At 46.4% G+C, this 26,475-nt stretch overlaps 1 protein-coding gene across 1 annotated transcript in view; it reads left to right on the top strand.

Moving 5' to 3' along the window:
• Positions 1-26,475, top strand: part of CORO7 (coronin 7) — a 98,087-nt gene that overhangs the window by 10,532 nt on the left and 61,080 nt on the right. The window contains exons 6-9 of the mRNA XM_083152673.1: positions 1,435-1,511; positions 3,710-3,760; positions 13,659-13,745; positions 14,161-14,243. Coding sequence (XP_083008799.1) covers positions 1,435-1,511; positions 3,710-3,760; positions 13,659-13,745; positions 14,161-14,243 — 298 coding nt within the window. The remainder of the gene's footprint in view (positions 1-1,434; positions 1,512-3,709; positions 3,761-13,658; positions 13,746-14,160; positions 14,244-26,475) is intronic.

Below are 26,475 nucleotides of genomic sequence, written 5' to 3'. Positions count from 1 at the left end.
CCTCTGCCTGGCCAGCCTTTCCTCCTCTGCCCTGCCAGCCTTTCCTCCTCTGCCTGGCCAGCCTTTCCTCCTCTGCCCGGCCAGCCTTTCCTCCTCTGCCTGGCCAGCCCTTCCTCCTCCTCTGCCTGGCCAGCCCTTCCTCCTCCTCTGCCTGGCTAGCCCTTCCTCCTCCTCTGCCTGGCTAGCCCTTCCTCCTCCTCTGCCTGGCCAGCCTTTCCTCCTCTGCCTGGCTAGCCTTTCCTCTGCCTGGCTAGCCTTTCACCCTGGTTTAAGATTTTTTTCAAAGTGTTTTAGGCTGTAGCGTAATCACTGGCTGACTTCCTCGGATATTACATATCCATGATATCAGATGGAAACATGTATACTCTATCTATATTGTATATCAGAATGTTTGGGAGACAAAGTGTATACAATTATTATTATTTTTTTATTTTAATGGTACTTGTTTCCTATCTGGGCGCCCAGGTTTTCTACGTACGGCACCGTACTGAAATCGGATCGCATCGCATCGTACACATACACGATATTGAACGATGCGATGCGATGCGATCCGATTTCCCATAGGAAACAATGTGAAATGGCTCAATTTAGCCAAATTATAATAGGAACAATAGTAAATGGGCCAAAAACACCCCTGAACATTGAAATGTCCCCCCAAAAGTAGTTGACGCCACCCCGCCATCAACGTGAACCCGAAGCGTGGCGAGCGCAGCGGTACGCGTCCTCCGACCTTTTTCATGCCCTACTATCCACTAGGGCGTGGAGTGAGAATAGAATAGTGTGGCGAGCGCAGCGAGCCACCGAGCCCGAAGCGTGGCGAGCGGACGCGGATACCTTCACAGTTATACGCGTCCCCTCGCGGGCTTCACAGGTGTCCATGGCGACGCGGACACCTGGGAAGCCCGCGAAGGGACGCGTTTACCTGTGAAGGTATCCGCGTCCCCTCGCGGGGCTCGCTGCGCTCGCCACGCTTCGGGCTCGGTGGCTCGCTGCGCTCGCCACACTATTCTATTCTCACTCCACGCCCTAGTGGATAGTAGGGCATGAAAAGGTCGGAGGACGCGTACCGCCGCCCCTCGCGGGCTCGCTGCGCTCGCCACGCTTCGGGTTCACGTTGATGGCGGGGTGGCGTAAACTACTTTTGGGGGGACATTCCACTGCTCTGTGGGTTTTTTGGGGGTTTCTGGCCCATTTACCATTCTTCCCTATGCTGATTTGGGTAAATTGATCCATTTAACATTGTTTCCTATGGGAAATCGAATCGGATCGCATCGCATCGCATCGTTCAATATCGTGTATGTGTACGATGCGATGCGATCAGATTTCACTACGGAGAATAGCATGGTGCGCAATTAACTTAGTGGGCGCCCAGATAGGAAACAAGTACCATTTTAATTTTACTCATGCATTCGGTTTCTATCTCCCTATCTGTAGCACTGGATGATCACAAGGATCAGGTGCAGAGCATCTGCTGGAGTCAGGATGGGATCCTGCTTGGGACATCCTCCAAGGTAAGCGCACAGAGTGCCTAATACATTGTACAACGTACTGTTCTGTGTGTGGTGTCAGTTCATACCCCTATCCTGCATTCAACTAACTACAGATATGTCCTCGCACTGATTCCACAGAATCTTTCCTTCACAATCAGATTTATTATACTAACAAAGGAGTATGAGTAATAATTGATAAGTACAGCTGGTACTAAATAATTCTTTCATTCTAAAAGCAGATGACAATGGCTAAGCAAGAAATGCGTAGCAACTGTTGAGGCCAGTTCAGTCTCTGTATTGCTGTATCTTGTGGCCGTCTCTAAATAGAAAAATCCTGCATCGCTCGTCCATAAATGCACAATCTGAGGATTCTCCACTAGTTGATTTTGAAAAACTTGCACAAAAGACTGACGCGTTTCAGGGCAGAGAAGCATTTTCTTCAGATTTGATGTGATCTGTGCACAGCCAAGTCTCCTTTTTCTTTTTTACTTCTTTCTATAATCATTAGCACCAGAGACTTAGGTTTTTTTCTTTTTTTTTCCTAATACTGCATTACGTCACCGAGAAGTGTTCCAACCAGAGAATGTCACAACTCAACTGACAAACTGCTTTCATACCTCTATGGAAAACGCAATTGAATTTCTTGTTCCAATATTGATTTAATTATTATTATTATTATTATTTTTGTATTTGCTAAATTTTTACTTTTAAATGCTTTTATTAGAGCCATGTTAGCGAATCTCACTGCAGAGCGTGTTCCCCCGGTGCTAGAGGCCTTAGAAGTTATTTTAAAAAGAGCTTCAAGAAGGCTCAATAGTTGGATGTACCTACTCCTATCCAGACCTGCATAAGGGCAGGGATGTCCAGTTAGGGGAGGCAGTGCCTCACCTGTCATAAATTATAAAAAAAAAAAAAAAAAAAGATGCTGTGTAATATCTTATTTGTGTTTATAAAAAAAAAATGATTTATGAGGTGGGACACTGTGCGGGATGCTGTGCCTCCCACTGACAATTGAAAACTGTCAGCAATGGAGGAAACGGGCTTAGCTGCAGGGAGAAAAGAGGCTGAAGAGCCCATTGAAAAACAAAGGGGAAGCGGCACCTACTCATCTGCCTCAGTGACAGGGATGAGCCTTCAGCCCACATCAAAGCACGCCCCTGTCACTGAGACGTGATAGGACAGCTGATCAGCCGGTCACACACTGTCACCCTGTATCCACTGTCACTGCAGCTGTGTCAGTCTGACAGCCTGCTCATCATTGATGAGCAGGTTGGCAGAGGTGCAGGCAGCAGCCCTTTGGTAGCGGGCGGCGGTGGTAACGGACAACGGCAGTGAGTAACGCTGCTGCCATTGCCCATTGCCTCCAATGCCCGCTACCTCCAGTGCCACCAATGCCTGGTACCGTAGCGCGGCCAGAGTGTTTGACTTGAACCCAGTCCATTCCCCCACTACAAGTAAAGAACATAATTGAGATGACAAATCATTTTCCCTAAATGGATGAACATGTTTGGTCGCTATATAGGCTGAATGACCGCTACAGGCCGGCGGCAGAGGTAGAAGTAAATTGCACACACATAAAACATTGTGCAGATTCAGATTTGTACCCATCATGCACTGCACCTGATTACTACGTGCACAATTCAATTCACCATCATTGCACACTTACAGTAACTCTACGTGGTGCAAAGGTTGAGCCACCATCCAGGTGGTATTTCACTTATAAGAATTCCCGGTTACAACTTCCAAAAGGCCTGCTTAGTTGTAAGTGTGGGTGTGATGTGACTCGCCATCGCCCGTACTCACATGTGCTCAGTTCCCCAGTGATAAAACATGCAGACCGCCGCACCTGCAACTTTGCACCAGCCCTTTCTATCTATACTCAGATCCAGGATCAAATGCCAACCGTGATGCTTCAGGTGTCTGACGCTGACTGTAAAGCTGGCCATACACCTACAGATTGTCAAATTTGGCTGGTTGGAACAAAAACCTGGTAGTATCTGAATTAGTTGTTGGCAGTTCAAAGCAAATGGTCAACTGTCATTTGCTCTCATCCAGTACCAGGTTTTTGTTCCAACCAGCCCGATCTGACATTCTGTAGATGTATGACCAGTGTTAGCCATCACATTGTGCGCATTGGGGGCTTATTTAGTGATGTAGCATTGTGCGCCCATGTGTACTGTACAGGTCTGCCTGACTGTGTGACGTTTCCCTTCTCCCAGGACAAGCGGCTGAGGATCTTTGATGTACGAAAGAGCACAGGAGCCAGCCAGGTACAGACTACGTTTCTCTCCACCATGGGAAAAAATAACGGCTTCTATAGAGACCAGGGGAGATCAAATGTAATAGTTCTTGTATACATGTTAAGATACCTTGCGTTTCCAGATATCTTGGCATTAGGACACTTGTTAGTATGTGATTACACCCTGGAGCGTCCACTAAACACGTAACACGCAGATCAGATTGGCGCTGCGTGCCACAACTGAGGGGGGGAATAGGCCTGGGATTTTTTTACCCGGTATTTTGCTGGGTCGTACCTGGATTAGGCCCGGTTTCCACTGCACAGTAGTCCTGGGTTTTTCTCTGGTTGCCTCTGTTTCCACTAAAACCCGGGAAAGACCAGCAAAACATGTGGATGTCATTAAAAATAATTTTGTTACTATCAGTAATGGCGTGACCCGGTAGCGCCTGGTATATTTTTGTGACTTTTTTTTCTGTTAAATAGCATCTTATTTGCAAAACAGAGCATATAGGATACACAAGCAGCTCCTGCTTATTAAAAGGATATGTGGCATGTCTATAGCAGTAGTCACGCACACTGCGCCCGGCACTACTATGGCGTGGCTAGAAGGGTTTGTTAATGCAAAAGGAGGCCAGGTGTACATGGACACATCTCCTCCTCTGGTTTCTAGAGGATTACAGCAGCAGCCAGCACCATGGAAGGACCAATCAGCAGGTTTTTGTGTTTACCCGTGTGTAAAATACTGGGTAAGAGCAGTTTCCACCGATCGTTACCCGGGGAAAAAAAAATCCCAGCTCACTAAACTCGGGATTTTTTCCTTGTAGCCGTTTCCACTGACAAAAATTCTGGGACTCATGCAAAAAAAACCCCAGGATTTTCATGTCAGTAGGAAATTCGTATTCGTAAAATGATCTAATGCAGTGTTTATTTGCTGGTCACCACTAGAGGGCCCTCTGCATGCACGCTGTAGAGTTCAGTTTGATTTCTAGGCATCTGTGCGAAGTTCCATCCCACGCCTCTACGTCATCCCTCCAAACACTCGTTACCAGTTCCTCTCTTACAATAAATGTTAGAACGTTTAAAATGCGTGGACGTGCCGGAGAGAATCGGATGTCTGATAAGTGGCAGGACAGGATTTCTGTCTGGCGCTGCAGGGAACGTGTGCTGTCTAGATAAGAAATCTGCAAACCTGTTTCTTCAAGATAAAATGTGCAGCGCAAGAGGTTTTGTGGGGGGGGGGGGGGGGCTGCATCACCAATAAAAATTGAGAAAAATAAAAAGTCACATGATACCAGCATGCTGGAGAACTTGCACGGCTGAGCACATTCCGAGGCGACGGAGACTAGATTGTGGTCAGCAAAATATAATAAGAGTGATTTACTTGGAGTTGGTGTGTGCGGCGCATAGTGGTATGGACTAGGGATACAGCTTTTAAGTGCATTGCCCATATACCGATGCCATATCCCCATCTCTTATGCGTCACTGCGCACGTCATGTGTGGACCGCAATCCTTCCGTATATATTCTCATACGCCCTTTGGGCATGCACAGAATATACCACCTTTCCCTTTTTGTCTCCTCGGGTCAGCGCCAGGCTGAGCCGGGCACTTCCTGTGTGTTCCTCTCTATGTTGGCACGGCCAGTGCCACATGTAACAGTATAAAGCTGGGCAGCCTCATCCTGGAGTGTGTGGGTGAACTGGCCGCAGAAACCGCTTCCAGATGTTGCAGGGCGGTCCAACATCATCCAGCACTCGGGGGGCGGACAGGAGGGAGGAGGAGGAGGAGGAGGAGAAATTCTTTCCTCCAGCATCATAAAATTCCTGCTAACCTCTTCTCCGGCTCCGTCCAAGTCCTCTCAGTTTCCTCTTCCTCGAGGGGAATGCTCTGCAGGTCTGGATGGTTTGCACAGATGGGGCATTGGCGGTTAGGGAGGTGCGGAATCCGCTGCCATGGCATTTCTCAGCGCCAGAGGTGAAAGGGAATCTGACTGTTTATTTCCTATCCCGGTACCTTCCTGGGCACAGAGGGATTGGCGCTCTGCTTGCACTGGCATTGAGGGGTTAATGCCAGGATCTGTGTGTTGAAACTATTAGCGCAGGAATGTTCTGCAGATCTGGCTTTGAAGAAAGGGTTTAATTTCAGTATATTCTTCTGCTTGGCGCAAAAATGCTTCAGCACATGCTTCCTATTAGCCATCCAAACCAGGCTTCTCATGAGAAACCCCCCCCCCCCCCCCCCTGCTCACAGTAGCCTGCCTGCACTCCTAATATACAGGCAATGGGACAGCTTACCCAGTTCACAGGCACAGGATACAGCGTTCTCTACCGTGTGCAGTACAGGGTTAATAGGTGGACACATGAAAATGTCGACACGAGTCGGCTGGAGCATGGCGAGTCCATGGAGGTCAATGTGCTGACATCTATAAATGACCACACACACACAAATTTTTCATGTGTCCACCTTTTTTCTGTGTCGATCTTGTCCAGGACGACCATTTGGGTCACCCTAGACATGGCCAACCTTTTGTCTTTCAATCCTTATACACAGGCATCTGGGCACAGACTTCTCCTAATACACAGCCTTCCAGAGACAGACCTTTCCCCTCCTAATATACAGGCATCAGGACACAGACCTCTTCTCTGTTCCTAATACACAGGCATCAGGACACAGAACTCGTCTCTGTTCCTAATACACTGGCATCAGGACACAGAACTCGTCTCTGTTCCTAATACACAGGCATCAGGACACAGACCTCTTCTCGGTTCCTAATACACAGGCATCAGGACACAGAACTCGTCTCTGTTCCTAATACACAGGCATCAGGACACAGAACTCGTCTCTGTTCCTAATACACAGGCATCAGGACACAGAACTCGTCTCTGTTCCTAATACACAGGCATCAGGACACAGACCTCTTCTCGGTTCCTAATACACAGGCATCAGGACACAGACCTCTTCTCTGTTCCTAATATTCCTGCAATATTGCAGTGTAAGAATAAAGCAGTCAGTATTTCCCTTCACAGAAACAAAATAACTCACCCAAATCTAAATCTCTCTGCACATGTTACATCTGCTCCACCTGCAGTGCACATGGTTTTGTCCATTTGAGAAGGAATTTGCCTCTAAGAGTGAACCAGAATAAGGCCCATAGGCCCTTATTCAGATCTGATCGCAGTACAATTTTGTTCTCAAAATGGGCAAAACCATGTGCACTGCAGGTGGGGCAGATGTAACGTGCAGAGAGAGTTACATTTGGGTGGGGTTTATTGAAACTGAAATCTAAATTGCAGTGTAAAAATAATGCAGCCAGTATTTACCCTGCACAAAAACAAAATAACTCACACAAATCTAACTCTCTCTGCACATGTTACATCTGCCCCACCTGCAGTGCACATGATTTTGCCCATTTTGAGAACAAATTTTTACTGCGATCAGATCTGAATAAGGGCCATAGACCTCTCCTAATACACAGGCACCAGGACACAGACCTTTATTCTTCCTAATACACAGGCATCTGGACACAGACCACTATTCTTCCTAATACACAGACACCAGGGCACAGTCCTCTCCCCTCCTAATACACAGGCATCTGGACACACTGACCTCTCCCCTCCTTCTAATAAACAGGCATCAGGACACACTACCTTCTCCGCTCCTCCTAATACACAGGCATCATGGTACAGCTGTCTCCTCCTTATATACAGACATATCTCAATGTTACCAAGACATCACAGATTACTATCCTCCTAATACATAGTACATGACGCAGCGCACTCCTCCCCTAGTACAGAAAGTTGCTGAGTTTCCAGCATGAAGTCACTTCCCCGGTGTCCAGCTAGGGGGGGTAGAACTGAGTCGTATCTGTGGTGACCAGCTCCAGACTGTGTATTAGCTGTTTATCTAGACAGAGTCCCAGTGGTTCTGCTGCGGAGTGTGATTCATCATGTACATTCCTGGAAGCCTCAGCACGGTTTCACAACTGTGGACATGAGAAATCCAAACATTTCAGCCCGTCCCTCAGAAACCCTTACGAGAAGTTTGATGGCGGTCAAATGACATCAACAAAATGGCTCCTCATCTGTTCATCTACTACAACTCCCAGCATGTTCTGATGCTCTTCATTATGGTTGTACGTTTATTTTTGTTGAGCCATAAACATTTCTTACCCTAGGAACGCCGCCACCTAAATCATTTTGGGCGAGGATGGCGGAATTGACTGTTATTGCTTAAACCTACAATTGCACAGACGCATAGCAGAAGCAGCCATTTTGGGTACGGAATCGATGTTTATGAATGCAGCCTGATAATACTGCGCCCTCCCGCCTCATGAGTCACTGACGCCTAATAAGCAGGTTTCCGCCACCACTGGGGTCCTGGGTATAGCGTCTCATTCCTGCAATAAGATGCAGCTGGCCCCTCCCACTTCTATTGCTGAGGTAAAATGCGCCTTTAAGTTCACTGCATCTAATGTAATGGCAGCTGCAGACCAGAAGTGGGCATGTAATAAAGTCACAGTCCTCTCAGGATATAAGACCTCCGGCTGTTGTGAAGCTACACATCCCAGCATGCCTTGTCACAGTTTTGCTAATAGGGAATGGTAAAATTATGGCAAGGCATGCTGGGATGAGTAGTTTCACAACAGCTGAAGGGCCACAGTTTGGCCATGCCTGACCTAGATGAAGTTATTTCTGACAGTACTTTGTGAGTCCAAGTAGCTGCATCCAAAGACGCAGTGCCAGTCTCAGATCAGTCGATTGTTTGTAGTTCTGGGTAGCCCTATAAGCACGGAACATGGCCGCAGGAAGTGAGGCACTGTAGCCATTGTAACTGCACAGACCGTTACCCGCCCATTCCTGAATTGACAAAGCTGCCTGAGCGCGGCGAAACGCGTCTTCGTGAGGCGTTTTACATGAGCAATTGCAGCTGAGGGGCATACCAACGGCACCTGACCGGCAACATCAACCGGCCAATCGGCTGTATCTTTCCCCCGGGAGATCGATCCCTGCTGCAGACATCCACAGCTGGCACGGAGCATCTCCCCGCAGCCACCGCACGCACTGAGGACTGTGTCATTAACATCACACACGAGAGCTGAGTACACGCGCACTCCAACAAGGAGGTCCAAGCGCAGGAGCCGGTGTACTTCAGCCTGCAGTCGGCACGCTGGCCGGAGCAGTAGCTGTACAACACTCGACACCGCAAGGCGACCTGCCTGACGTACGCAATAAGCTTGTGGGAGACAGTGCCATCCAGCAATAAAAGTTCAACGCCACCAACCACTATTGGTCATCTCACACCGGGCAGTGAGAAAGGGATCTGTTTGCCCATAGTCAACCCAACTCGGGATCTCACCCACCATTGCCCATATTACAATTGTGCTTTTGGAAAAAATCCCTATGAACTGCGGGACTGTAATATCGGTCCAACCTCAGCAACCACACCGTCCAATCAGGACTTGGTAACTATAAGTTACATTTTTTACCACTATGCAAACGCATTGAAATGGCTTTTTAACATTTTTGCTTTTTGCATGCATGCAAAGTTATTGTTTTATGCTTTTGTGATTTGTGTATTGTTTATTAAATTGTTTTAGTGTACAGAAGGTGCCCATTGGTTCTTTTTTTCTGTAAAGCGTTACCCGTCTGTGGCTTTGATACATGCAAAGTGGACAGATAATCACTTAGATGTAAATGTCAGCTTTGTGTCCATCTCTGACTCACACCCTGCACCCACTTTTTTCAATAATTACCTCTACAGAGTCCGGGGCAGTGACAGTGGCTCTAAACGCTATGTGGTGTACAGGTCTCTGGGGAGATGGCCTCCCCCACCATTTTCCTGGAGACCTGCACACCACCTAGTGCACAGAGTCACTGTTTCCGCCTGCTAGAGAGGAATGGGCCCTGACAGAGATTGCACAAGAGCCCCCTCCTCTCTCTATATGCCCCAGAGAGTCATATTATGACGCATCTATAAAATGGGGGGATTCCCCCTGTTATGTGTCTGGTCCCCATCCCTGCCCCGCACACTAACGGCATGTCAATCAAGTCGCTGCTTAGGATGAATTGTGAGTGATCTCGCCGTACAGACCTTGCGCACAGGATGATTCCAGCATTTTGTCGTTCGGATCTGCCCAGAATAGGCCTAGTCATTCAAAATGTCACTTGGTGTATACCCAGCTTTAGACTTCAGTCAGTAGTTTCCTTGTGCGCCTACAATTATTTTCTGAGGTAAAATCTCCCCGTCCTATCCATGCAAGGCTCCCGCTAGATTACAGACGGCTATTTTTCATTACGTTTTGAATTAATTTAATAACCGAATACCGCAGAGGGATTAGCCTTCTGCAAATTGTCCTTCTCCGAGACGGCAACGATGTCCTATCTCTCGCCATTTCCTATACATCCAAAGGAATGCTGAGCACTTGTTATTAGCTCTATAGAGGGACATATTTGTTGTAGGGGGGCTCTGTGACAGTCACAGCTGTTTCCCCGATCACTAATTCCCAAAGGGTTTGGTGTTTGCATGGCCGTTTCCCCACGGAGAGACCCAAGATGTTGGAACTCTGTTACCATGGCGGCATTTAAACATGTCTCCCATGTATATACTGAGCTGGGTCTGGCTGTATAGAAGTGTATGTGTGCTTCTGGGAGCTGAGCATATATTTGTAGACCAGGTGTGACCCATGTGCCAACACAAGTACACACACAGTCTGCCTGTGCGCTTTGTAGCTTCGACAGCTTGTAGCGACAGAATCGCAATTACTGTAATAATTGTGTGCAAGGGCATCTCTCGTCTTTCTGTCCCCCTCTGCCTGCAGGAAGTGTGTGGGATTAGAGGGTCCGGGGCCGTGGGAAGTTAGGACTGGAGCTGAGGTGATGTCTATAAATAGTAACAGGGACATCTCCTCCCAGTATTAACCATGAATTCCCAAGGCTATAGCTATATGTGCGTGTATACATGTGTGCGTCAGATGGAGTTTGTGTAACATTTGGGGGTCTCCAGTGGGTTTTAATGTCCTACATCTCATTATACCAACATTTAACATGGCGACACCAGAATGCCGACATAATCGGGAAATTTACTGAAGGTTCTAAAAAAAAAAAATGAAAAGAGGTGATTTTTCCTCATAGCAACCAATCAGATTGAGCTGTTCTCAAGTGTGTCCCCAGAGCTAGCAGTCTACAGGCACTGCCATCAGTTCATCTGTTATTCACCGGTCTCTTGTTTTCATGTGAGGGCCAATGTATTTTATTTTTGCTACCTGTGGGGACAAGTGTGATTGGGTACTTGTGTATTATCTGGGAGCCCGATGCATCGCATACCACTAATTAAGTGGTATGCGATGGCATGCGATGGGACCCGATTTCAGCCATTCCCGGGTAGAGTATACAATTTTAATATTGCGTTGCATCGCATGCCATAATAATGGCATGCGATGCGACGCGATTTCACATTGTGCAGGCACCCTGATGCCTGATTCCCATGTTAAATGCCCCCCCAGACCCCATTTTTAATTGTACACCCTCCCTGATGGGTGATTACTATGTTAAATGGCCCCCCATTGTTAACGCCACCCCAGTATCAACGCCAACCCGAAGCGTGGCGAGTGCAGCGGTACGCGTCCTCCAACCTTTTCATACCCCCACTATCCACATCGGCGTGGAGTTGATTTAAGGTAGTATGGCGAGCGCAGCTAGGGGACGCGGAATAAATGTGAAGTAATCCGCGTCCCCTCGCGGGGCTCGCGGCACTCGCCACACTATCTGGAATCAACTCCACGCCGACGTGGATAGTGGGGGTATGAAAAGGTCAGAGGACGCGTACCGCCGCCCCTCGCGGGCTCGCTGCACTCGCCACGCTTCGGGTTGGCGTTGATACTGGGGTGGCGTTAACAATGGGGGGCCATTTAACATAGTAATCACCCATCAGGGTGGGTGTACAATAAAAAATCGGATCTGGGGGGGCATTTAACATAGGAATCAGGCATCTGGGTGCCTGTACAATTAAAAATCGGGTCCAATTAGTTGTACAATGCCCTACGATGAAAATATCAGGCACCCAGATAATACACAAGTACCTGTGATTGTTTTTTCATATGGTTCCAATGTTTGTTTTTTTTACTATGGCTGCCAATGTGTTTTTTCCCTCTGGGGTCTGATATTGTGCCGTGGTGCCACATTTTAAGAGCTTGTTTGGTGTGCCGCGGGTTGAAAAAGGTTGAAAATCACTGCTTTACTGTATCCTAGTAAATGATAGAATCTGATTTGGTTGCTATGGGCAACGTCACCTTTTCATATTTTTTTATAGTTATTTATAGGGTTAGATTTGTGTATGTCAACATTTCTGAATGTCATTATATTGCTTGTGGACCTAATGTCCTTTCTGACTGTTGACATTTAGAACCTATGGACCTTCTGCGTGTCGACCTCTAAATAACACATGCAGGCTTAAGGTCCATACACACTGGGCATTTTTGACGAGGTAGTGATAATCAATGACCGATAAATCGATTTACACCCGGGGGGGATTCAGGAAAAATCAAATGGTCGCTCTGAATCAGTACCATTTTGGAATATTTGTAAGTTTGTATGAACACAAATAGGAATGTGTCGCTGCGTAGCACTGTAGTACAGCAGCATGTAACTGGTATTTTGTATGTACAGGCAGGATCTGTTTATAGGCCGCGTGTATGGATATGTTTATTTTCTATAGTCCGCCGGCATTCACACACTTGCAGAAACCTATACACACGGCCCTGTATATTTTGCTGTTGACACATGCGCTTCACACACTGAGGCATAAATATTTACATTTACACACCTGCGCGCTCCGCGGCCAGGCCTGCTGTACTGTGTATACACAAGCGTCTCCCGTCTTAGCACTGCTGCAGGCCTGAGTGCGGAGATCTGACACGGCTGACAGAAGTGCCAGCTGATGTGTGTGGCAGTGCCAGCACAAGCCAGTGGCACGCCCTCAGCAGGAGGCAGCTCCCGTGCAGCCAGCAGCCGGCTCTGTCGTAGCTTGGGGATCACATTACAGGAGTGGCAGAGCTGCCTTTGGCTCTGTGTGGGGTCACAATGAGTGACAGAAGAATTTGTTCCTGCCTGAAGTGTAGTGACAGGCCCAAGCATCGGGCAGCTGCGGGCAGAGCTGCGCCAGTCTGACTTTTGCTGAGCTATTGTCAAGTTTCAAAAATGAGTATGTGGTTCTCTTATCCCTTAGGGAAAAGTGTTATTATTGCGGAGAGAGTTACCAAACATTGGGCGAAGTGTGCCCATAACCAATCAGATTCTATACAGCATTTATTGATTGTGCTTGATTATTTGAAGTGGATTGGTTGCTATAGGCATGGGAACGTAATGGTAGTAATATTACAGAAATCAATCATACATGTGGCAGACGGTAGGCACCCGCATCCTCACAGAGACACTGTTCTGCAACAGATTGCTGCGTTACCTCACAGGTGTCACATGATTGTCACCTTGTGCCTCATGCCTCACTGATTCCACTGACGCCTATTAAACTGTATTCTCACTTTGTGCCTCACTGATGTCACTGACTTATTCAGGTGACTTCATTCTCACTTGGTGCCTCACGCCTCACTGATGTCACTGACTCTTATTCAGTTAACTGCATTCTAACTTTGTGCCTCACTATTGCCTCTAACTCCCATTGCATTGATGGCATTTTCCCTTTGCACCTCATGCCTCTCTTTGTACCACTGACTAATATATTGGTTGTATTATCGTTGTGTGCCTCGTGCCTCCATGATGTCATCCTTTTATTTGCCTGTGGCTGGATCTTGGGGGGTCATCCTCTGAAATGGCTGTTCCCGCTGTGAGCGGTGACGGGGTACACATTTGAGTCCTCGCTAAGGTATATGTTGTTCGTCACCCAGACTCTCCATTAACGGGGCCTTGTTGTGTTTCAGGAGGCGCAGGGTCACGACAATAATAAGGACTCTCGGATAGTCTGGACAAATTCCAACAACCATCTCCTAACATCTGGCTTCAACCAGGTAGAGTATGCCTCATACCTCATACCTCCACAGCCCACTCTGTCTGCCTGAGCACCGAATGCCCGTAGTCCTTAGTGAGAGTGGGGAAAGTTCCTGAACAAGATAGAAGTTGGATACAGGCCATTGTCTTCTTACCAGATATATAGAGATATATGCAGAGGGGTGCAGTGATACCCTCTGTCTGTACTGGAGTCCCATGCATCTTCCACACTGCATGACTGATTCATTGCTTAGGAGAACCAGCTGATTACGGACAGATAACCGGAACCGAACCCAGAGCTCCAGCGCTGCGAGGCACCGGTGCTAACCACTGTGCCCTCCGATCCCTGTAGTCTTATGTCCCACTACCCCGGCTCTGGTTAGTTCTACATCCACTATGTGTATTTAACCACTGACTCTCTCCATGTCACACCAGGTCAGGGAGCGAGAGATACTGCTCTGGGACCTGCGCAGCTTCAGCCGCCCGGTGACCACCTTCTCCCTGGACGCTTCCTCAGGGTAGGAACATGTGTTTTACTTTGTGGGTGCAATGATTACGGATTTGTTGTGAAAGCAGAGATATCTATATCCAGCCGTATATAATATGAAGTACCGCCAGTGACCACTAGAGGCCACTCGACGGACCAAATTACTCCTTTGTGTGCTTAAAGATGTCATAGCAGAAAGTGAAAGTAATATTTCCAGGGACACTGATCTGTTTCAAACTTGCTGGATATGGGGAGAGGGAGCTGTGAAGACAGAGGTTGGAGGTAGGGGCAGATAGGGACTGGGGGTGGGGAGTTTGTGGATTAAAAACGGTCACAGCTCAAAGTGAAAGTAAAAACTGTTACAGGTAAAAGTACATTGCAGAAGCTGTAATTTTGATGGGCTTTTAACAAGTGTGTGTGTATATGTATGTATTGACTGTGTGTATGTGTGTGCCCGCATCTGATTGGCCAAGATGAACTGTCATGGCATCACAGCTGCTCTGTGGCCAATTGTAAAACAGCAAATCACCGCTATGGCCAGTGACCCGATTAACTTCAAATAAACCCCACAAGTGTGAATATTCCTGGTTCCCCGCACAGGGATTCTGGCCTCTCCTGCCAGGGTGCCCTAACGTGTGGCTAAGCCGTAGTCATTTATACCATCAGACATTTATAACAGAAAGAAAGGGGCAAAATATTACACCCTTCCTAAATCAAACAAGCCCATGACAGGGCACATCCCTGTGGCCAGAAGCCACTCCCACAGTCAGATGGACCACACCCCCTTTTAAGGTCAGGCACTGAGTGTCCCAGCATCTGTAGGGCCATTGGAAGGAGTGCTCGCATTTCAGCCTTGTCTATTGGTGTCTCATTAACCCGATGACGTAACGACTGATGGATACGATTCCTAGTAAAGTGCTGAGTAATATGATGGCGCTCTATAAATAAAGGTTGATGGTAAATGTGTACAGTTGATCCCTTGGCCTTACCATTGTTATTAGTGTGATAATATTGTACACAACTAACATCTCCTCATGCCTCTGTACTCGTAGCTTGCGTACAGATCTATGCAGCCGCTTTCTGTAGTATAATGTCACGTTTCCCGGTCCCTACCAGTAAGCATTTCTCTATATATACAGTACCAGTAATCCATAGTATACCGGGGAGTCTCTGCACTCTTATAATGGGCAATAGGGTATGTTGACCTTTAGTCCTCCTGATTGACTTCTAGGCTCGTACTCTTAGTTTAAAAATACACTCTGCGTTCTAGACCTGCGGGTTTCATGTTGTTTTAACCCTTCGATTGCCAACGTCGCTGTAAGAGACGTGCAAAATAGCCGCTAAAAAATGCCAGGGCCGTAGTCGAGGAATAGTTATTGCCGGCAAATGATCTGAAGTCAATTTAATTGAAGTTTAGTTAAATAATGGTTCAGCCCATTTATGACCTTGAGAAAGATCTAAATTGTGGCGCACATAATCACAGCTACGATGTTGGCACATAATCACAGCTACGATGTTGGCACGTAATCACAGCTACGATGTTGGCACATAATCACAGCTACGATGTTGGCACATAATCACAGCTACGATGTTAGCACGTAATCACAGCTACGATGTTAGCACGTAATCACAGCTACGATGTTGGCACGTAATCACAGCTGCGATGTTGGCACGTAATCACAGCTGCGATGTTAGCACGTAATCACAGCTACGATGTTAGCACGTAATCACAGCTACGATGTTAGCACGTAATCACAGCTACGATGTTAGCACGTAATCACAGCTACGATGTTAGCACGTAATCACAGCTACGATGTTGGCACGTAATCACAGCTACGATGCTAGCACGTAATCACAGCTACGATGTTAGCACATAATCACAGCTGCGATGTTAGCACGTAATCACAGCTACGATGTTGGCACGTAATCACAGCTACGATGTTGGCACGTAATCACAGCTACGATGTTGGCACGTAATCACAGCTACGATGTTGGCACGTAATCACAGCTACGATGTTGGCACGTAATCACAGCTACGATGTTAGCACATAATCACAGCTACGATGTTAGCACATAATCACAGCTACGATGTTAGCACATAACCACAGCTGCGTGTCCTACAGATGGAGCGTCCCTCTTCCTCCCAGGTGCTGACGGTAGTTTCACCAGCCGCCAGAAGGGGACGCGCGCGCCCCCTTACAACGGAACTTCCCCCGTGTCCCTGCTGCCTCGCGGCCAGTCCCCAATGCAGTCCCTCACCTCCCCGCTTTCCCCCCTAACCCTGCCCGCCTCCCTGAGGCGGAGATGGCCAGGGTTCCCACCCCCCAGAAAACTGGGACGCGCATGCTTCCCAGTCTGATGGAACGCCGGCTCGCCAGTGGGTGCGGTCTGGCGAGCACCAGCACTGAATGAGCGGCGCTACATCTGTGGCTTATGTTCTCTATACCATACTTAGAGCAACTGAGATGCTCCAAAACAGGTAGTGCACCATATTGTCCACCCCCCCAAATATAGCGTATTTAGCCCCATACACACACACAGAGGATAAAGTAAAAGGTATCACTCAGAAAAGGCTTCTATTGTGTACAGTCAACATCATTATCAATGCGAGCTCCCGTGCATCGTTAACAACCATTGATGTCTGCTGAAAATGCTATATAACCAAACGGTGACGTCACCGAATGATATCGTGTACCGATATCATTCAGTGTGTACACTCAATATCGGTCACCCGCTTCCGATATATTAACTGTTATCTGCGTCGGCCAGGGTTCTCTAGTATGTATGGGGCGTAGTTGCATCGTAGCTGGATACAAAACCGCTGACCGTAACCAGAGACATCAGGTTGTGACTTTTGTCACGTAGAATCTGGTACAGCCCACGGACAATGAATTCGCGACCTATAGCCCTCCTGTAAAGTCACCCCCCTTCTTGTACAGCAGGACTATTAGATGGCGCTCTCAGGGGTAGATGTATGAAGCAGTGATAAGGGAGAAGTGATAAAGTGCCTTGTACTTTATCACCGGCCAATCAGCTCCTTTCCCTTTTTAAACTCTGTGCTTCCTCCTTATCGGAGAATGTTCACAAACCCGTAGGAAGAAACGCCTGCCGTTTTCTCCTTGAAAAACTAATGTCCTCTGCGTGATTCCCAATCTCATCTGATATCTGCCACTGTCACGTTGTCACATACTTGGTACGCTGCCACCAGCTGAGGAATGATCCCAAAAGAACTTGCAATCAACATCAAATAAGTTTCTGGCAAGAAATCAATCTGGTTGGCTGAGATTCTGTGCCGGCCCACGTGTATGTGTCATCTGCCCAGCTCATTTGTACAGGTCCTGGTGACTGGCTGGCAGACATTGCCCAATATGTAGCCACACTGGGATCTAATCCTGTCACTGAGCGGAGGGTCGTGATTGTCTCGAATTAGAGTAATTTAGGCTGGTTAAATGAGCGTCCTCTGAGCACAAATAGTTTGAATGGATATTTGGGCACTGGTGTAATAGTACAGTAATGTATAGCAAGTGTACAGGGCAAAGGAGGCTAATTGGTATATGAGCCATGTAAATTACACACCATTTACTTATTTATTTATTTATTGCCAGTTTCTTATATAGTGCACACATATTCCGCAGCGCTTTACAGAGCATAGTTGAACATTCACACCAGTCCCTGCCCCAGTGGAGCTTACAATCTATATTCCCTACCACATGTACACACACACAGACATTATAGTGTTAATTTGTTGGGAGCCAATTACCCTACCAGTATATTTTTGGATTCTGGGAGGAAACCGGCGTACCCGGAGGAAACCTACGCAAGCACGGGGAGAATATACAAACTCCGCACAGTTAGGGCCATGGTGGGAATTTAACCCATGATATCAGCGCTCTGAGGCAGTAATGCTAACCATAACACCATCCGTACTGCCCAATGTACCATATTCACCGTTCTTGGCACTACACGGATATTTACTGTCTAAAGCAGGGGGAGCTGGGACCCTGGTTGCAATCTTTGCTGTACATACAGCTGGGTGGAAAGCAGGTGCCAGGTAGTTTGATCTTGCGTGTGGCTGTGGTCACAGTGGCTGCTGGGTCATTGCCATTTCCGTCACAGACTCATGTTTCATGGCAAGGGTCTGCCGTCGGCCATCTTGATAAGACTAATGAAATTAGGCTTCTCATTAGGTACAGGGCGATTGTAGGCCCAGTACTGTATGTGCGTGTTCTATCAGCTGAAGTAGACCTGAAGCAGAGCAGATACACAGCCGCCAGGAGGTGTGTCTGTTACAGGAGCGGCCGTGCTGGTGCAGTGATCCTCAGCGGCACTCACTAACGGCTTCTGATTGGCTGATTGTGGGTTATAGTATTGTATTGTGCACAAATAGGGTAATGCGTCTGAGCAGTTGGATCTCTGCGCCTCCTGGTCCATATTATCATGAACACTTGTGCGTACGCCTTGGGGTGGATTCGCCTTGAGATAGGGCCATCAGAAAATTGTATCGGAGTCTTTTGTCTCTTCTAGCTTACCTGTGATGAGCAAATGCGGTCAGCTCTACATGAGTCCCAGTGTGTCCACAATCCACATTTCCATGGTTGCAGCTCCGATCAGATCACAGTTGTCTGGTGTACATGAACGCAAACTAACCAGAGAGAGATGTAGGAAAGGGACCATTACCAGCCCAGTCTATGAGAACCACAGGCTGCTGCATCCTGCTCCTTAATAGGGTTCTATCAGTGCCTCACATAGGGGCGCAGGGCTCAGCTCAGTGCCTCACTAATACCCCTTTTACACCACCACAAAACCTGGGTTTTTGCCTTGTGGACCTGGGTCAGTAGAGGTATTAAAGGGGCCACACGGGGTCCACTTACACGGGAATCCTACCCAGGTCCTGACCAGGGTGGAACACTGGTAGAACCTGGGTAGTGAGTGGAGTAAACCGTCCCAACCCAGATTGGGACATCCGAGTAGCTGGGGGAGCCCGAGTATAGCAGGAGAGGACAGTCAGGGGGGCTGTAGCCCAGTAGCCGCTGCCCAATCCGAGGGGAGGCGCTGGCAGTGACAGGTGTGTGGCTGGGCGATGGGGCTGTATCCTGCCAGTGAGAGAGGCAGCGGCGCCTGAGCCCCCGGCACCAGTTCTACAGGGTACCAGAGGGAGAGAGAGCAACAGGGGATGCAGAGACTCTCCCCCCAGCCAGTGTGCGCTACTCTGATGCCCGTCTGCCGCCACAGCCTTATACCGCACAGCGCTGACAGGCAGTAACGGGACCAAGTGCTTAGAGGAGGGTGAGTGATGTGCCTCCTACTCCGGTGACGGGCAGGTGGGCAATTTAACTCCCCCTGGTCAATGAACATGTAATCGCCCTTGGCAACACCCATGTAATCCCCCCCTAGCAATGAGCATGTAACCCCCTTGGCAGCGGGCAAGTAATCCCCCCAGGCAAATAGCATGGAACCTCTGGCATCCATAGGGAAAAGCAGGGCTGACCCAGGTTCAGTGTAAACAGCGCAGACCTGAGCCTGACCCAAGTTGGAAGTACTGTGTAAATGGCGCATGAAGCTGGTTCTGACCCTGGAAACTCCTGTGTTCCTATACCTAGGGATTTTGTGGTAAAAGAGGTAATAGAGACACAGAGCTCAGCTACTCTGGGTGCAGCCAGGTTCTTCATGTTAATCTGAGTATTAACAGCTGTCACCATAGCTGCAGAACCCGTTCCCCAAAGTCCATTGTCTTCCACCAAAACGTTGTAAGGATCGCAATTTTGCTTATTCTGAAAATCTCTACCAGATACCTTCACAGGCTTGCACCCTGCAATCCTGTGATACTTAGAGGCACAGCACGGGAGCACAGGTAGTATACTAGCAGGAGTTTTTCATTAATGTGCAGAACAGAGAATTCAGTCGCCAGGATGCACAGGGGAGGGGGAGTTGGGGGGAGCCAAACGCGGCTTGTGTTTTTGCCCAATCAAAAAGAAGCATAAAATAAATTTATTGCACGTCAGTTATGTATTTCATTAAGAAGGAATGGAACATCCTGAAATAATGCGTAACCTCATTAGGAGGCTCACGTCCAAGTATCTGATTTCCTTCAGAAGAAAGAAAACCATGAAGCATTTTAACCACATTCCCCAAATTGACCCTTCAGGCTAATTAATCCCAATACAAATATGTAGCATTGTTTCTTGTTCGACAAACTGCAGACACCACTTGTAACATGCATAGGAAGGAACAGCGCATTTCAGTAAGCCACTACCCGTGATCTCTGAATGTATTGGGTTGCAGGCACCCTCATGCAACTTTTACTACATACATTGTGGGCTTCAGTTGCGTTTTCAACATCGTTAAGTAGACGATAGAAACGTCCTCCGGATACAGCGTTATCCAGTAGCAGCTGCAACATATCCTGGGGCACAGAGCGGCTGTCTTCCTGGTAACGTGTTAAATCAAAGTTGCAGGAGAACATATACAGGCCAATAAGTAAAGTCGTCTGGAGGTTGAACTGCGCAAAATCAGCCTTTGTGTGTTTTTTCAAGCACATTTCACCGTCCACAGGTGTATTATATATATATATATATAAATATATATATATATATATATATATATATATATATATATATATATATATATATATATATATATATATATATATATATATATATATATATATATATATATATATATATACAGACTCTTGTTTCGCGCCACTTATTCTGTAATATTATGTTTGGGCTGCCGGACTTACAAAGACCCCTGTTGGATGGGGACAAGGAAAATGTGGACAGCAATTGAAAGTTGGCGCCCCTTATTTAGACCTTTAGTGATTGGGTCTGTATAGCCTTTTAACAGATTTCAAAATAATCAAAGTAAAGTCCAAAATTCATATAAATTTATTAAAATGTCTCTTGTTCAAAGTTGACTGTGGTACTTATTTCAGACCATAAAAAGTTCAACGGTAAAATTCACAACAGTAAATAGACGATCCCAACGCGTTTCGTCCCTACATGGGACTTCATCAGGGGTTCGCAAAAGGCATAGATGCAATTTCCACAAGTTTTCTTGAGTGGGATGAAACTCCGGCAAGGTATTTATGTACTAAGTCCTTTCCCAATGCGCGTTTTGAAGTTTTTAGACCTTGTCTCAGGATTTCAATCTGTGCGGAGGGCTTTGTAGTCCATATATAAATAAACGAATAACTTAGGGTTAGGAGATTCTTGAATACTTTTTGCTAATTCGTCCAAAAAATATTTCCCTTCTAGGGATGGTTTGGTATAGGGTCAAGTGTATACCCACACTAGGTATGTGGTTCAGGGCTGGTCCTCTTTAGCTCCTCTAGTGGTCACCTTCCATAAAAGGCCAACCTGGATCAATATAAATATGAGGACAGGTGCAGCCAGTAAACATTCGTAAGAAGGATCAAAATAAACTTCTCACTGTCCTTTCTTGAGATGTGTATCTGTGATAAGGTTCAGTAAGAATGATCTTCTCATCTCATCTCATTCTTACTGAACCTTATCACAGATACACATCTCAAGAAAGGACAGTGAGAAGTTTATTTTGATCCTTCTTACGAATGTTTACTGGCTGCACCTGTCCTCATATTTATATTGATCCAGGTTGGCCTTTTATGGAAGGTGACCACTAGAGGAGCTAAAGAGGACCAGCCCTGAACCACATACCTAGTGTGGGTATACACTTGACCCTATACCAAACCATCCCTAGAAGGGAAATATTTTTTGGACGAATTAGCAAAAAGTATTCAAGAATCTCCTAACCCTAAGTTATTCGTTTATTTATATATGGACTACAAAGCCCTCCGCACAGATTGAAATCCTGAGACAAGGTCTAAAAACTTCAAAACGCGCATTGGGAAAGGACTTAGTACATAAATACCTTGCCGGAGTTTCATCCCACTCAAGAAAACTTGTGGAAATTGCATCTATGCCTTTTGCGAACCCCTGATGAAGTCCCATGTAGGGACGAAACGCGTTGGGATCGTCTATTTACTGTTGTGAATTTTACCGTTGAACTTTTTATGGTCTGAAATAAGTACCACAGTCAACTTTGAACAAGAGACATTTTAATAAATTTATATGAATTTTGGACTTTACTTTGATTATTTTGAAATCTGTTAAAAGGCTATACAGACCCAATCACTAAAGGTCTAAATAAGGGGCGCCAACTTTCAATTGCTGTATATATATATATATATATATATATATATATATATATATATATATATATATATATATATATATATATATATATATATATATATATATATATATATCTGGCTGGACCTCAGAGAGCACACACACTCAGGAGAACAATAGGGAATATTTTCCAATTCCGTCTGGTTCTACCGAATTTATACATTGAAAAAGTGGTTGGAAAATAACAAAGTGTCTATTGGGACTGTAAATATCTGTATGTACTGGAACGGCTATACGTTTTATTGAGTCTTCAATATACAGGTGCAGCAGCACCCAAAGACGTATAGAGGACTGAGTCTAGTCTTTTCTTCGACCAGTAGAACAACTATTTTTCAGAGTCTAATTGGGCGTTTAATGTATAGAAGAGAAAAAAACCCTGATGAAGTCTCCAAGTGAGACGAAACGCGTTGGGTTCTGTCTTAAAGCTCTGTGAAAATAAAAAGAAAATTATTCCACAAGAAGCTACAAGTGTTCATTGTTTTTATACTCATTTATTAGTTTTATCTATTGATTATTGTTTAAGACATCACACAGTATAGGGCGCTGAAGACACTATTGTTGGTGTTTATGTGTAAGGTTAGTTCCTACTAGTGGGGAACTAAGTGTCTACAGCGACCGACAAATTATTTTACTAGCGCAAATTGGAGATTCTGTTCTGCATATATATATATATGTATGTATGTAGGTATGTATGTATGTGTGTGTATGTATATATGTGTGTATATATATATATATATATATATATATATATATATATATATATATATATATATATATATATATATATATATATATATATATATATATATATATATATATACAGGGCTATTTTTGTGCAGGCTCCAGCAGGAACTGTGGCCCTTATTCTAGTTCACTCTTTCTGACAAAATATTCCTCAGATGGACAAAACCATGTGCACTGCAGGTGAGGCAGGTGTTACTTGTGCAGAGATAATTAGATTTGGGTGGGGTTTTACACCTGCCTCACCTGCAGTGCACATGGTTTTGTCCATCTGAGGAATATTTTGTCAGAAAGAGTGAACTAGAATAAGGGCCACAGTTCCTGCTGGAGCCTGCACAAAAATAGCCCTGTATATATATATATATATAATATGTATTTTTATATTCTGAACTGTATTCCGACAGCTTTATATTCAAGGGTTGGGGAGAACAAAACAGAAAATCTAAACTATGTGATACGAGTTCTGCAGGTATATCGGTGACTGACATGTTTTTGACCCTGTGATTCATGTGTTAGAATTCTTTCGGAGAATTCGGTTTTGGGTGTAAGCCGCAGTTTATGACAAGGAAGCCCAAAAGAATGCAATTAAACTGCGAGAGGTGTCAGAGCGATCAAGTACATCTAATAATCCGCAGGCAACGTAGACCTCCCGGCCCAGCCCGCATAGAAGGTATTGCCGGGCGATCGATCAGCGTAGTGTATCGCTAAGGCTGTGTGCTCACAAACACATCCACCAGCATGCTGGCGAACGGAAGAGAAACGATTCAATGGTTGCTCACATCGAATGGCTGAATTCGGGGCAGCTCTGACGTCATGTGACATCAGCCGCCCCCAACGTGACTGCATGCGCAAAAGTACGCCGTCGTTTTCATGGGAGCACCACCGTTTTTGTGTGATGATTGAGCACAAGTGGTAGCTGGGTCATTGTGATTTAACTGTGTGCTCATCCATGGCTATACTTAAAACCTGGACTGTGTGAGTGCCTTAAGGATCGTGTTTGGGAACCACTGGCAGAAGTCCTAAATATAAAATGAGGACAATGAGGCGTTAATAGTGAGTCTGGAGAGCGAATCGACGGTGATACTTTTGCGCAGTGCGCGCCTGTTGTTAGTGCGAGCTCCTGACCACGGCACAGCGGCTGTGGCTCCATAACTACTAGATTTCCATCTCTGCCTGCCTTCCACCCCCCCTATCCCCTCCTTTCCTGGTCTCCTGCACTAGGTTTATTTATCAGGAGCTCAGACAGCGGTCTGATCTCCATAGCAATCACTAAATAAACAGGTCAGTGCCAGACCTAAAGCATCCCGACTCCTAATCCGGTCAGGGCGAGGGCCGCTTTGGCCTGGCAGAATATCGCCCGTCCTGCGGTATATATACGGCTATATTCCTGCACACCGCAGAGTGCTGATTATACGGTGATTTTTAGGTGAGCCGACTACTGCTGCCAACTCCGTTCCCTCCCTCCCCCCTTCTTTCCACATAGCCCTCAGTCTCCGTCCCAATGGGACCGAGCTGACCCCATAATTATACCAGAAATAAGTTTTCTTACCTCACCCCCCCCTCCTTTCTCTCCAGTCTCCGTTCTGGCAGATTTTAATGTCCGCTCAGAAATGGCTCCCAGATGCTAAAGTTGGTCTAGTTAATGAAGGGTATAAATTAACCTAAAGCATTCAATCATATGAAAACGTTAACCTTGTGTGCGCCAGAGGGTATTATGCGTGGCAAGGCTTAGGGATCATAAAATGTTAACAGTCGTCTTTGTGTAAGACCGTAAAAATATTTTTTAATAAGGGGTGTATTTAGATTTGTTCGGCACTCACTATGTAGACTTTCAGCGGCAGAGCATTCATCCCTGATGCAATGTGCTGCAGACGTTTGCTGCTAAGTGACTTTATTCCTTTGTGTGTTTGCCTTCCTGGTGCGCCGTAGCACTGATGCATGAGAGAGGCACAATAGGGACACCCGGTGGGTCAGATACAATAGGCGTTGGGGAGGTGAATGAGCAAATGTATTTTGCAGGTATATAGGTGAAAGTTAATTACTCGACGAGCCCCTGAATTGACTCGGTTCTAATGCTCCGGCAGAAGGGTTAATGCAGAACTGCAGGGTTCTGGCTCTCTCCCAGACCGCAGAGAGTTAATAACAAGACATAAGAGAGCTTTGTGCGGGGTACAATATCCCAGCATGCTTTTCAGCACAGAGTCTGGTTTTTAATTTGAGGCTAGAAGTTGGCGCAGATTTAAGGGATTGGAAGAGAGACGCGTCCAGAGTGAAAATATTTACACAGCAGCAAATTCCAGCAGGAATCCAGGGGCCGGTGTCTAAGAGCCAAACAAAGGCCTCATTCTGAGGTTTCACTCCTCCGTTCTGTATTACACACTCACTCCTGTGTATTGTGTGCTGCACTCGGTGATCTGCATCCTGTGCCGCGCTAATCTTCTCTCCTTATACCGCACTCGAGCCTGCACTCGCTTATATCCTGTGCTGCTGTGATTCCTCTGTACCGGGTTCTGTAACTCACTAACACCCAGTGCGCCTCTACTGTGTCATGTAGCTTACTCCTGCTATCACTCACATCCTGATAGTACTGTAACTCCCTCCTGCACTCACTCATTCCCTGTGATGTGCTACTGCCTTTCCTCTCTACTGTGTAATGTTCATCACATCTTTTGAAACTGGGTACTGTAACTCACTTACTCTTGCACTCACTCATCTCCTGTGATGCTGTAATGCAACTCACTCCTATACTTACTCCAACTCGGTGCTGCTGTCATTCTCCTCTACTGTGTCATGTAGCTCACTCCTGCTATCACTTACATCCTGTGATGCTGTATTAAGTACTGTAACTCACTCCTGCACGCACTCATTCCCTGTGATGCTGTACTGTAATTCACTCCTGCACTCGTTCATTCCCTGTGATGCTGTACTGTAATTCACTCCTGCACGCACTCATTCCCTGTGTGGTGCTGTGCTGTAATTCACTCCTGCACGCACTAATTTCCTGTGATGCTGTACTGTAATTCACTCCTGCACTCGTTCATTCCCTGTAATGCTGTGCTGTAATTCACTCCTGCATGCACCCATTCCCTGTGGGGTGCTGTACTGTAATTCACTCCTGCACGCACTCATTCCCTGTGTGGTGCTGTACTGTAACTCACTCCTGCACGCACTCATTCCATTTGATGCTGTACTGTAATTCACTCCTGCATGCACTACGCACTCATTCCGTGTGATGCTGTACTGTAATTCACTCCTGCACGCACTCATTCCCTGTGATGCTGTACTGTAGTTCATTCCTGCACTCATTCATTC

Source organism: Crinia signifera, chromosome 7 (genome assembly GCF_055691185.1).
Source record: "Crinia signifera chromosome 7, ASM5569118v1, whole genome shotgun sequence".
Lineage (NCBI taxonomy): Eukaryota > Metazoa > Chordata > Amphibia > Anura > Myobatrachidae > Crinia > Crinia signifera.
This window is presented reverse-complemented; position numbering and strand designations above follow the sequence as displayed.